General features: G+C 42.3%; 1 protein-coding gene across 5 annotated transcripts in view; it reads right to left on the reverse strand.

The window, feature by feature from the left end:
- enox1 (ecto-NOX disulfide-thiol exchanger 1) overlaps window positions 1-13,335 on the reverse strand; it is a 590,718-nt gene that overhangs the window by 75,096 nt on the left and 502,287 nt on the right. For all 5 annotated transcript variants that reach the window (XM_062975622.1, XM_062975624.1, XM_062975625.1 and 2 more), the window contains one exon: window positions 8,116-8,300. In XM_062975622.1, coding sequence (XP_062831692.1) covers window positions 8,116-8,300 — 185 coding nt within the window. The remainder of the gene's footprint in view (window positions 1-8,115; window positions 8,301-13,335) is intronic.

Raw genomic sequence — 13,335 nt, forward strand, 5'->3', positions numbered from 1 at the left:
TTCTGCCAGCCCGTTTATGTTGGATAAGTGAGACTCTACTGTAGTTCCATATACACAAATGAATATGCATTAAGTTATTACAGATATTGTGCATAAAATGACTGTCAGGCTGTATACCATATATACTCGAGTATAAACCAACCTGAATATAAGCCAAGGCACCTAATTTTACCACAAAAAACTAGGAAAACTTATTGACTCGAGTGTAAGACGAGGGTGGGAAATGCAGCAGCTACTGGTAAATTTCAAAAATAAAAATAAAAATAGATACCAATAAAATTACATTCATTGAGGCATCAGTAGGTCAAATGTTTTTGAATATTTACATAAAACCATAATTTAAGGTAATAATAAGACTTTAATAAGATAAGACTGTCCAACTCTGATTATCTATATACTCGAGTATAAGACGACTCAAATATAAGCCTGCCAGGACCTTCACTTGAGTATGAGCCGAGGGAGACTTTTTCAGCCCTAAAAAAGGGCTGAAAAACCCAGCTTATACTCAAAGTACATATGGTATATAAGACTATATGAAACATCAATGAATTGCATGTTTCAACCAGAGTTCAAGCATTCCAGAATCTGAAAAAAAAACTCCGAAAATACAGAACACTTCTGGTCCTAAAGATCTCGGATATTCAACCTGTGTGTGCAAAACACAACACTGTGTGGTGTGAGAAAACATTCTGCTGCATTTTTCCTTTCACTTGTATATGCTCAATGTTTTCCTAAATAACCTTTTCTAAATGATCCCTGTATACAGTCAAAGCCTTTCTTTTAAAACTTAAAAAGTGTTCTATTTTCTATACTTAGCCAGAGATCTCACTGCAAAGATAAGCTGACCACAAAAACCATTGTTTGGAATAGAGATGATAATGGCAATTTCCTGAGGATTTGTAAATTCAGCTGGTAGTAATCAAAAACAGGCTTAGGCATCATCCTCATTGATACCTATTTCATCAGTTTTGGCAAACCCCTTGCGGTGTTATCTATATAATTTAAAAACATATCAGAGTAGACAGATTAAAAATAAATGCTCAAAGCACAAAGATTTTGGAAGCAGATGTTCAAAAGCCAATGGATTAACTGTTTTTCTTCTATAGCAACATTCTGAAATATATATATAAAAAACAACAGCTGAATAAGTAACTCCATATCCCTGTAGTCAAAACTTGACAAAACAAAAGTTACTTGCTTAGAAAAAAACAAGAAAAATGTTGAATTGCATGTGACCCAAGTAGAGATTTCTTTAGTCCCACTTACCCAGGAATTAAGTTTCCCCAGCCTTTTGTATCAAAGATTGTATGTATGCCTTCAGATAAATTATGATGTAACTACTGTAACTGCACCTATTGGCTGCTTAAAATGTTCTGAAGACCAAATTGGTAATAGTTTGCTCTTTTAGGGAGGAACAGGTGAGGGATGATTTGTGCAATTACACATAAAATACAGTAGAGTCTCACTTATCCAACATAAACGGGCCGGCAGAACGTAGGATAAGCGAATATATTGGATAATAAGGAGAGATTAAGAAAAAGCCTATTACACATCAAAATAGGTTATGATTTTACAAATTAAGCACCAAAACATCATGTTATACAACAAATTTGACAGAAAAAGTAGTTCATTACACATTAATGCTATGTAGTAATTACTGCATTTACGAATTTAGCACCAAAATATCACAATGCATTGAAAACATTGACTACAAAAATGTGTTGGATAATCCAGAATGTTGGATAAGTGAGACTCTACTGTAACACTTTTTTTTTTGGAAAAAACCAAGCTGAAAGATGATGCACATTTCACAAACTGCAGAATTGGAAGGAACCACATGAGACACCTACTATAACAGCCTTTCTTATGGAAAGCTAAGGTATTCCTGAGCAGTGTTCCTCCAGCTTCTACTTAAGAAAGCTCCAGTGAAGGAGCCTCTTCCACTTTCCAAGGTAGCTGATTCATCTGCTGAACATTTCTTAGGACCTCATCACATGAGGAATTTTTAGCGTCCTAGAATGCTTCTGCCCCAGTTGAGCGATGGAACCCCACTCTGCCCATCGCACGATGTAGACTCACTCCTGACGGGGCTCCATTGCCTAACTGGAGTGGCAACGTGGTAGGATGCTGTTTCACCAACACAGGAGCTTCCCTGTATTCCATTTGAAACAACATGGCTACTGCTGGACAAGCCATGTCGCAGTGCTTCCCAATATATGATGAGGAAGCGTTGCTGCCAGCCGGGCAGGGCGTGGGGTGCTGGAATTACCTCATTGCCCAGCCAATTTGCCATGGAGGCTGGTGAATCAACATGGGGTACCTCATCAATGTGATGAGATCCTTACTGTCAAGAAGTATGTTCTACCAATGTTTATTTGGACCCGGGATATTTGATTCAATATATTTGATTCCATTGCTTTGAATCCTATATTTTAGAATGGCAGAAAACAAGTTTGCTCCATCTCTTATCTGATAACCCTAGACCAGAAGGTCTCAAACATTTTAAGCCAAGGGCTGGTTCACAATCCCTCAGACTGCTGGGGTGGGGGAAGACTATACAGTGTTCCCTCACTACTTCGCAGTTCACTTTTCGCGGATTCGCTGTTTCGTGGTTTTTCAATAAACTCTAAAAGACTATTATAAATAATAAAAAATTACAATTTACAGCCTAAGGAAGGGAGGAAGGAGAAGCTGAAGGGAGAGGAAAGGAACCCAAGCAGCAACGGGAAGAGAAGGAGGTGATTTATCAACACACGATTCGTTGATAAAGACTTAAAATAGTGTATAACTACTAAAATAATGTATAAATATTAAAATAAATACAGCGTCCCTACTTCGTGGAATTTCACTTATTGCGGGTGGTCCTGGAACCTAACCCCAGCGATAAGTGAGGGAACACTGTAGTTTGGAAAAAAAAATGAACAAATTCCTATACACACTGCACCTGTCTTATTTGTAGTGCAAAATAATAAAAAAGAACAATTCAATATTTAAAATGAAGAATAATTTTAGCCAACATAAATATAACAATATTTCAATGGGAATAGTGGATCTGCTGCTGACTGATGAGCTAATCAAGTTAATTAGGATTGTTGTTGTAGTGTGCCTTCAAGTCACTTCAAACTGAGGGCAACCCTAAGTCTAAAGTTTGGGTTAAGGTCATGTAAGTGATTTTAGAGGCTATAACCTGCCCATGGACCTTAGTTTGGGGACTCTTGCCCTAAACATTTTAAGATCACCACAATATCCCCTTCCCACCTCTACTGCAAAACAAGGTGGAATACCTATATGGTTATGAGGAAACTGAATGTCAGAATCTCACTTTTGAGAATCTTCCAAGCTAAGGGAGCATGCAAGGTGGAATATTAAAGGATCTCATGAGCTAGTTTTGCTCTTCCGCCATCCCAATCATCCCTGATGGCCCTATGACCTGCATGGGCTCTGAATAATAATAATAATAATAATAATAATCTTTATTTATACCCCGCCATCATTTCCCCAACGGGGACTCGGGGCAGCTTACGTGGGGCCATGCCCAGAACAATACATTATAACAGAATATAAAAAGAGCAACAAATCATAACACATTGAACAATACAATAAATGATAATATACATTACAACGCAAAATCAGAAGAACAATAAAAACAAGGGTGGGCCACATGAACACTAAGTTAAAACTCGGGGTGAGAAAAGGAATAAGAATAAAAACCACAAAGAACAGGGTCATAAAATAGTGGTGCAATCTGGAGGATAGATATTGGAGGAGAGCAACAGGGAAGATGTATGTAGTAATTACTCTCCAAAAGCACAACGGAAGAGCCATGTTTTCAGGTCTTTCTTAAAGGCAACTAATGTGGGGGCTTGTGAGTTCCACGATCGGGGGGCCACAGCAGAGAAGGCCCTCTCCCTTGTTCCCACAAGGCGGGCCTGAGATATCGGCAGTGGCGACAGGAGAGCCTCCCCTGACGATCGAAGGGATCGGGCAGGTTTATGATAGGAGATACGGTCACGAAGGTAGGTGGGTCCCAAACCGTTTAGGGCTTTATAGGTGATGGTCTGCACCTTGAATTGGGACCGGAAAATAAACGGTAGCCAGTGGAGCTCCTTAAACAAGGGAGTGGATCTTTCCCTGTAACAGGTTTATGATAGGAGATACGGTCACGAAGGTAGGTGGGTCCCAAACCATTTAGGGCTTTATAGGTGATGGTCTGCACCTTGAATTGGGACCGGAAAATAAACGGTAGCCAGTGGAGCTCCTTAAACAAGGGAGTGGATCTTTCCCTGTAACTCGCCCCCGTTATTAATCTGGCAGCCGAGCGCTGGACCAATTGTAATTTCCGGGCCGTCTTCAAGGGAAGCCCCATGTAGAGGGCATTACAGTAGTCCAGTCTAGAGGTAACTAAGGCATGGACCACCGTCGTCAAGTCAGACTTCACGAGGTATGGTCGCAGTTGGCGCACAAGTTTGAGTTGTGCGAAGGCCCTCCTGGCCACCGCCGACACCTATGCCTCAAGCGTCAACGCTGAGTCCAGGAGGACCCCCAAACTGCGGACCTGTGATTTCAGGGGGAGTGCAACCCCGTCCAACACATATGTGGATATTGAGACAAAACTCCTCATGAGGAAGGACTCCACATTCTTCTTTGTGCAGTGAAATTCTATTTGCATTATTGGAACACACCTACAGGTCTTTCAGATGTATTCTGCACAAAAGGCTAAGGACTTGGCAGTCAGTCATGTTGTGGGTGGAAACCATGAAACCAACAAACTCACCCCTAGGATGTTCTTTGAGTAGCTGATTGGGTTTTGTTATGAGAACCACTCTTTTGTGTTTCCCACTGAAGGGGACAGAGTGCGTGGGAAAGAGTTAGCAGGGACATCCTGTTGTTTATTAATAGCCCTACACATGAAACACCTCCTTCTGCCACTATAATTACAGCCCCTTTCCTAACCACAAGAGTGGTTACCTTCATCTAATAGCTATATTTTCCGTGATGGCTGCACAGTGGTAATTGTGTACAGGACAGGAGCCAGGTTTTAAATATGGACTTTGTAAGAGTTCTGTCAGGGTTGGTTTAGGAGTGAATGGCTCTAATTTACATGCAATGAGGATACAATACCTGTCTATTTTTAAGGCTGAGGGAATGTAAGTCTTAAAGGCTCTTTTCAGTGTTAAAATGCCATAGTTTTATAATTCAATTCCATCTTAAGTTCAGGTAACACATATCTCATTTGTTACCATGGATACGGGACATTATTTCCATTTGTTTGTTAGAGACCTCATACTGGGTATGAAATTAAACTGTAACATAGCTTTATGGAAAGAATTATCTGAAAGAAAAAAGTATAACCACAGTGCCTGAACTGCTACTAAATTGAATGGATTTTTATTTCCAGAAGGATCAAATGAAGAACGATTATTTCTATCCATAAGATGCTGGTATGTAGAACTGAGAAAGATATAATCTGATTTTTTTTTAATTTTCTCTGCCAGAGAAGAGAGGAAAGAATCCAGAAATGGAACAGAGGAGGAAGAAATGGTCCACAGTAACTTGTAACCAAACCAGTGTTGCAATATTTACCTTACTTTTTAAAATGAGTAAGCATATCCATTTTCTCTGATAGACTTCTATATATTTTGCATTTTCCCAGAAGATTAGTTCATTACACAAGGAATATGCTGTTCTTACTCAGCTGTTGAATATTTTCCCCAAGTACTTACACAGAAATTAAAAATGCAGGCATGCTGAAACATCTTCATCATTTTAATTGCAGGGAAATCACATTTTCCCTGTTCTTACATTTTACAGCTAGGTAAGTTAAGTTGTTCCACTCCTTACCAACCCAGGTATTCTAGTTGAAACTGACACAAATAATCTGCTTACTGAAATGCATGTGAATCTATTGGTTAATACTAGAGATACCAACAATGACTAGCAGTGTATATTTTAGCATTTTACTTTTGTTTTATTTCTATTCCAGTTTTTATCCTTCACAGGACTTAAAGTGATGTGTCCTGAACATCAGTTCAGTTCATGGACCAGTGCAGAACCACAAGTCATCAGCTCTTGTTTCATAGAATCATAGAATAATAGAGTTGGAAGAGACCTCACAGGCCATCCAGTCCAACCCCCCTGCCAAGAAGCAGGAAATCGCATTCAAAGCACCCCCGACAGATGGCCATCCAGCCTCTGCTTAAATGCCTCAAAAGAAGGAGCCTCCACCACAGTCCGGGGCAGAGAGTTCCACTGTCGAACAGCCCTCACACTTAGGAAGTTCTTCCTGATGTTCAGGTGGAATCTCCTTTCCTGTAGTTTGAAGCAGTTGTTCCGTATCCTAGTCTTCAGGGCAGCAGAAAACAAGCTTGCTCCCTCCTCCCTATGACTTCCCCTCACATATTTATACATGGCTATCATGTCTCCTCTCAGCCTTCTCTTCTGCAGGCTAAACATGCCCAGCTCTTTAAGCCGCTCCTCATAGGGCTTGTTCTCCAGACCCTTAATCATTTTAGTCGCCCTCCTCTGGACGCTTTCCAGCTTGTCAACATCTCCCTTCAACTGCGGTTTCTTAGAGAGTTTCCAGGAAAGAAGGAGTGGTAGTATTTGGCCTACAATTCCTGATCCCTGATATATTAGAGAAAAACAATTATTTCATAGTTGGCACAGTTCTTATTCGGTGTTCTTTTGTTCTACAAAGCCACGAAAACATACAGTTATATCATTTGAAAACATACAGTTTCATCATATGGAAGCAAAAGCTGTTGTGTAACCCTTTAAGATTCTTTAACAGAAGATACTGGAGCAGCACAATTGAGAAGTAATATCTATCAGGATTTCTTTACCTCACCCCCCTATAAGCCCTTGCCAGACTGGCCATCAATAAGGGTTTATGGGTGCTACAGTACAAGACTTCAGGTGGACCATGACTCTTCCTGCTGTACTAACAACTGATATCCAAGAGACATAGATATCTATAACAAATACCAAATTGCTATTTGGTACTAACAACTGAACCTAACATCTACCACTAGGCTTGTGCATGGATTTGGAGTGGTCAGTTCCCTTTGGCCAATCTGGCTTGTTTGGCTTGACCAGATGGCTGTAATGGTAAGGACTCAGCCATCACATTTTTGTCTGTTATGAGACCATGTGGTAGCCAATCACGGCTCCTCCTCCCCTATTCAGCACCATGTGGTGCAGAGAGGTTGCTATATGCTGCTCGCATGGGGTTTCCCTATGAGCCTTGTCTGTGGTCCAATGAAAATAGAAAAATTTCATGACGTGTCTTACACAAGCTGTGTCTAAGGAAAGGGTCCCAGGAAGGATGCTTCCTTAATCCCATTCTTCAAACCCAGACTCCCTTGAAAGGAAGAAAGGAAAGGATCCCAGGAATGAAAAGGGAGCCTTGTAATCCATCATTTTATTCTTGCATTGTTGCTTAGTTTCTCCACCTATGTAGATGATAGAACTGTGCCTGGTGGTTGACTCATATTATTAACTGTTATAATATTCTCGTTTTACTTTGTATTACTGTTTTTATCTTTTTATACTGTGAATTGTGTTTATATTGTTGTTTATTTTGTTCAATTATGTTCTTCGGGCTTTTGCCCCATGTAAGCTGCCCCGAGTCCCCGCGGGGAGATGGTGGCGGGCTATAAATAAAGGGGTTTTTTTGCATTATTATTATTATTATTATTATTATTATTATTATTATTATTATTATTATTTCCCCATTCCTGCCAATAGGCCAGATCTCCCCTGATCTTTCGGCTGTGGACAAGAAACAGCTATTTGGCAACCCACCTGTTTTCGGGGAGTGCACAAAAATAGATCTGCAGGTATTCGGCTAGTAGAAAAGGATCAAAGTTAATCTAAAATGCACAAGCCTGTCTACCACATGAAAGATTGTAGTTTAAAACTGTAGCACTAAGCTATGACTCTTCTTCACCCATGGATCTGAGCTCAATAAAACGCAACGTGATCTTTTCTTTGTGTCTCTTCATCAATTCATAAACAGCAGAAGAAAAGGATAAAGGGAGCAAACATGCACAACATCAATTTTAGTTTTAAATGGTCAAGAAGCATAACACAGCAATGCAATTTGAGCAGTAGTACCTGCTGCATGCCTTGTAATGTCTGTTGCAAGAACTGCAGCTGTTGGTCCTTGGTCAAGCTTTCTTCAGTTCGAAAAAGTTGGCCCTTTTCCTGCTTTAGGAGTTCCACCTCATTTCGGTATGCATCCAGTTGCCACCGGAGGCTGTCGTTTTCTTCTTTAAGTGCATAAGCTTGAGCAGCTAATGCTGAGAGAAGAAAAACAGTGTGGTAATTAATATAAAGGGAAACATATGCAGCAAATAACATGCTGGATTAAACAGAACAAATAAGACATCTCTGTATGGCAGCTGCTCCTATTAGAAAAAAAAATGAAATGGTTGCTCCACTGGGGCCACTTTTAGAATGTACCTTCTTCTATAGAATAATAATAGATCAACCTTTTACAGACATTACTTTGCTTAATACTCTAAGAAATAACCTGACAGAAACCAAGTTAGCACAACATAGCATAACAGGGACCAAAATACATGGTTATATAGGTTTGATTCAGGCATAATAAAGTCATCACAATTAGAAGTAACCATAGTTTAGAACCCAAATATAAACCCAAAACATAAGGTAAAGGTTCCCCCTGACATTGAGTCCAGTCATGTCTGACTCTGGGGGTTGGTGCTCATCTCTATTTCTAAGCTGAAGAGCCAGCATTGTCCGTAGACACCTCCAAGGTTATGTGGCCGGCATGACTGCATGGAGCGCCGTTACCTTCCTGCCAGAGCGGTACCTATTGATGTACTCACATTTGCATGTTTTCGAACTGCTAGGTTGGCAGAAGCTGGGGCTAACAGCGAGTGCTCACCCCGCTCCCCGGATTCGAACCTGCAACCTTTCGGTCTGCAAGTTCAGCAGCTCAGCACTTTTAAACACTGCACCACCGGAGGCCCCAAAACATAAACTATGGCTTTTAATCTATTGGATGGTTTTCTCGTCCTTCCTTTCTTCCTTCTTCCCTACCTACCTACCAGTCACCTTTATATACTGACTTTCTTTCTAATTGTTCAGCCACCTCCCATAGTCAATGCCGGAGCAAACTCAGCCTCAGTCCAATGACCTATATCTGAAGACAAGAGTCTTCCTCTGTTGCCAAAGGACTGATGTGAAGGCGCTTGAGACTCCTCAACGTTGTTCAGGTTGGCCCTGAACATGAAGTGTGAGTCCCAAGGGTAAGAACCTCAGAATTGGTGCTGAGAGGTAACTTTTGAAGGGCTTTCAGAGCCAAGCCTCTCTTTCACGTCCATCCGATAGAGTGGAATGAAAGGGAGGGAACACAGTCCTACTCCAGGAAGAGGTGGAGCCAAATAGTTTAGCTAAGTGAGCAATATAACAGGTACAAACAACATTGATTGACAGATATAAATAACCAATCCAACTACATTTACAGGGTAAGGGCAAAATCAGGCATGATACAACAATTCAAATCTTGAAACTTATAGTTCCAACATATAGATGGCGCCACTCGCGCCGTCACACTCCCGGCCTAGATTTCCGGACTTTCGGAAATCTAAACAAAATGGAGTTAAATACCTTTAACTCTTATAACTTTAGACTGTATGTCTTCTGAAAATAACACAACCATGCTGCTAATAGGCCTGTCAAATAAAAAAATAAAAAAAACCTTTTCGTTAGAGATGACCTTAACCCGGGCCTTGCGCACTCTATTGTCAGAGCTAGGATATAATTTTGACACAATACCCTTAGCCCATTGGTTTCTAGGAGCATCTTTGTTTAAGTAACACCAAATTCCCAACCTTTATGTTGGCACTTAACAATCCAAAACCCATAGTTTTTTAGGGCAGACTCAGTAATTGACCTTCCTTGGTGTTTTACCTTTGCGTGGAAATGCTGTGTCAACAGCTGAGCTATGTGGTTATGGTGTGGCAAAATAAAAGGATTTTTAACACAGGATCTAATCTTTGCTCTTTTTAGTCTACCTCCAACCCTAAGGAGACCCTCATTGTCCAGGAAGGGGTTCAAGTCCTTTAAACAACTATTTTTGGGCAAGGATGCTTTTCTTTCTAGACAAGCTATTTCTTCTGAAAAACACTGTCTTTGAGTGGATCTCAGGATGACTGTTGAGGCTTTCGAAAGATCTTGGGGCTGAATTGCACCACTGTTTTTTGTAGTGATGTAATGTATGAGCCTGGCAATGGCTGCCTGAAGTCTAGTCCATTTTGAAAATCTTTCAAACTTGGCTGGATTTAAACCTTGCCTTGATAAGTCTTGGCCATTGATGGTAGATTTGCAGGACTGAATTTCTGGCAACTCAGTGTCTTTGAGCACGGAGATGCTTTCTGGAAAGGAAGGATTTTGGAGACATTTGGGTCCAGTGATCCAGGATGACTTGGACAACTTTGCGGCCGATGTTCCTTGGGATGCCACATCTGCTGGATTTTCTGAAGTGGATATGTAATGCCACTGCTCTTCTCCCTCCGCACTCACGCTGGCTGGTTCAGCGTAGTTGCTTCTGAAGAGGTCTTCCACAAACTGGGTGATCTGGGTCTTTACCTTCGGATCTTTTAGCATCCTTCTTCTTAAGGACAGGAGACGATGAAGGGCAACATCTCTGTTGTTGGGTAGAGATGGTCTTTCCGGCTTGAAAGGTAAAGGTGCTATCCAATTACCTTCAGAGACTTGAGTGACTTGGCTGTTCATCATCTCAAGGAACTTCTGTTCATTTTTAGAGATGGCTGTTTGCTCATCTCTCTCTGTGACTTTGAAGATGGAAGAGTAATCGGGCATTACTCCCTGGCAGCAAACTGAGATGTGGCTGGCACATTCTTGCATTAGTGAAGGCCCTTTAGTGACAGGCTGGAACATCTTGTTCAGGCAGACTGGGCCTAACACCGTCCATCCTAAAGGCAACTGCTGGGCCATGGGCGATCCCTTAGGACCTTCAATCTGGTTGCTAACACGGAACAGTGTGGGACAATCTGCACCGATAAGCATGACGATGTCTGTTTCCAAGTCCAAAGCTGGTATTAGATCTTGAATACCTTTGAGATGAGGATGGGCTTGTACCACCTCCTTCGTGGCTATCTGTTCTTTGTTCCTGGGAATCAGGCTGCATTCTATAAGGTCAGGAAGATCGTACCTGACCTTTTGTCCAACAGGCGAGATTTTGAACTTTGTTGCAACTCTGCCATTCATCTTATTCTTTCCGGAACAAGTGGATATGGTGTAATCTATTGTCTCGGTATGAAGGTTGAACATGTCGAAGAACTCTGGGGTTGCAAGAGATGCATCACTTTGGGCATCCAAGGCGACGTAGACCCTTTTCTTATTCCACGGCTGCTTGTCTGGATACACCTCTGCCAGGCAGATTGGGTGGCAAATCCTTGGCTTGTGGCTATTTTGACAAAGCTTGGTGCAGGCAACCGCAGGAGCCTTGAGGGCTACCTGAGGTTCTGTAGGCCTTTGGTCTTCTTTGGTTTCTTCTTTGGTAGGAGAATTTGACTTTGCTTTGAATTGAGGGGAATCGAAGTTGTGCATTGCAGAGCAATGCTTGATGCTGTTGCAGTGTTGGCATTTAACCTTTTCTTTGCAGTCTTTGGAGAAGTGAATAGTGGCGCCGCAGCATCTAAAGCACACCTTGGCCTTTTGAACTATTTGGAGTCGTTCTTTGTAAGGCTTCTTTGCGAACTCTCTGCATTCAGCTAGGCTGTGTGGCCTTTGATGAATGGGACAGGATATGGTGTTGTTGCTGACTGGTTGAGCAGAAGTTGCAGGAGTTGCATCTGTCATCTTGACACTCAGGTTCCTTCTAAGATCTTTGCCCTGGGCTTTGTCTTCTTTGGAGGTCTTTTCAGGCTTTATGTCTTGGTACAAAGCGAGAAGACCTGTTTGAGGGTCATTCCTCTCACGGGCTGCTCTAGTGACGAAATCCACCAAAAAGGTGAAGGGCGGGTATACATTTGCATTCTCCTCTTTGTACTTGAACACCTGTTTCCCCCAAGCTTCTCGAAGAGGAAAAGGAAGTTTGCAGAGAATGGCACTCTGTGACGTGTGCTGGTCCAGACATGCTAAACCTGGCAGCTCTGGATTTCCTTTGGCTGAAGCTAGCTCTAGTAAAAGATCACTAAAGTCCCAAAGCTGTTTGCAATCTTTCATCTTCAGTGATGGGAACCTGTTGAGTCGATCCATGAGGGACGCTTCTATCTCAGTGCTCGCACCGAAGCGCTGGTCCAAGCGAGACCACGCTGTGGACAATGCTCTTTGGGGGTCTGCTACATGAGCAGCGTAAAGTCTTTTTACTTGCTCGGCTGAGCTGGGTCCAAGCCATGCCATAAGAAGGGACAGTTCTTCATCCGCTTCTAGCTTGAAATCTCGAATGGCCCTCATGAAGGTGATTTTCCACAGAAGGTAGTCATCCGGTCGGTCAGTGAATTTCTGGACGCCTTTGTCTCTGATGTCTCTTCTTGGATTTCTCAAGAGGGAACCCAATTGAGACTCCAGTGTGTAAGGGTACATCTGAGGAGTGTGATGTGGCCCGACGAAGTCAATGTTCTTCGGTTGAACACATCTTGTCTCGATGGTAGGCGATGCTGGGTTCAGCAGATTGCTGGCAGGCAGCACCTCTGAAGCCTTCATCTTCAGCGATGGGAGAATTGACTTGGTATGCAGGGATGAATGTGGTGGTTCACTCCCGGCCATGCCTTGCCAATGTGGATGGACATCTGGATGTTGTTGAAAGACGTCATCCATTCGTTCCCAAGTAGACAGGTGGTATCTCTGAGGCCTAAGTGCAGGAATGGACTCTGACAGAGATGATGGCACTCTCCCGGCCGTGCTTTGCTGTACTTCTGAGGAATGGGCTGGCCTTGAAGTCGCGAACACTGGAACAGATGAGCGATCTTCAAGGTGGCAAAAGGAGATATGACTCTGCACTACAGGTGGTGCCAGTTGCAGGTGTGCTGAAACCTTTGCTGTAAGCTCTTGTGTTGGCAGGAAACTAAGGTTTTCTTGGGTTAGTTCCTGTGATAGGGCTTTGGCTAGAATGTTAGCTCTGACTATCTTTTGTGCTGTGTCTCTTTTTACTTGAAGCAGATCTAGATCCCGTTGCAGTTCATCTTGCTTGGCTTCAGCCATTGCAAGCTCTATTTCTCTCTGGGCCCTGGCCTGTGCTAGGAGCAGTTTCTGCTTGGCTTTAGCCTGTTGAAGGAGGAGTTCCTCTTCATTGAAGGCAAAGTCTTGCCTAGCCATTTCTGCAGACGCCTCTGCTTCTAA

Source organism: Anolis carolinensis, chromosome 3 (genome assembly GCF_035594765.1).
Source record: "Anolis carolinensis isolate JA03-04 chromosome 3, rAnoCar3.1.pri, whole genome shotgun sequence".
NCBI classification, from domain to species: Eukaryota; Metazoa; Chordata; class Lepidosauria; order Squamata; family Dactyloidae; genus Anolis; species Anolis carolinensis.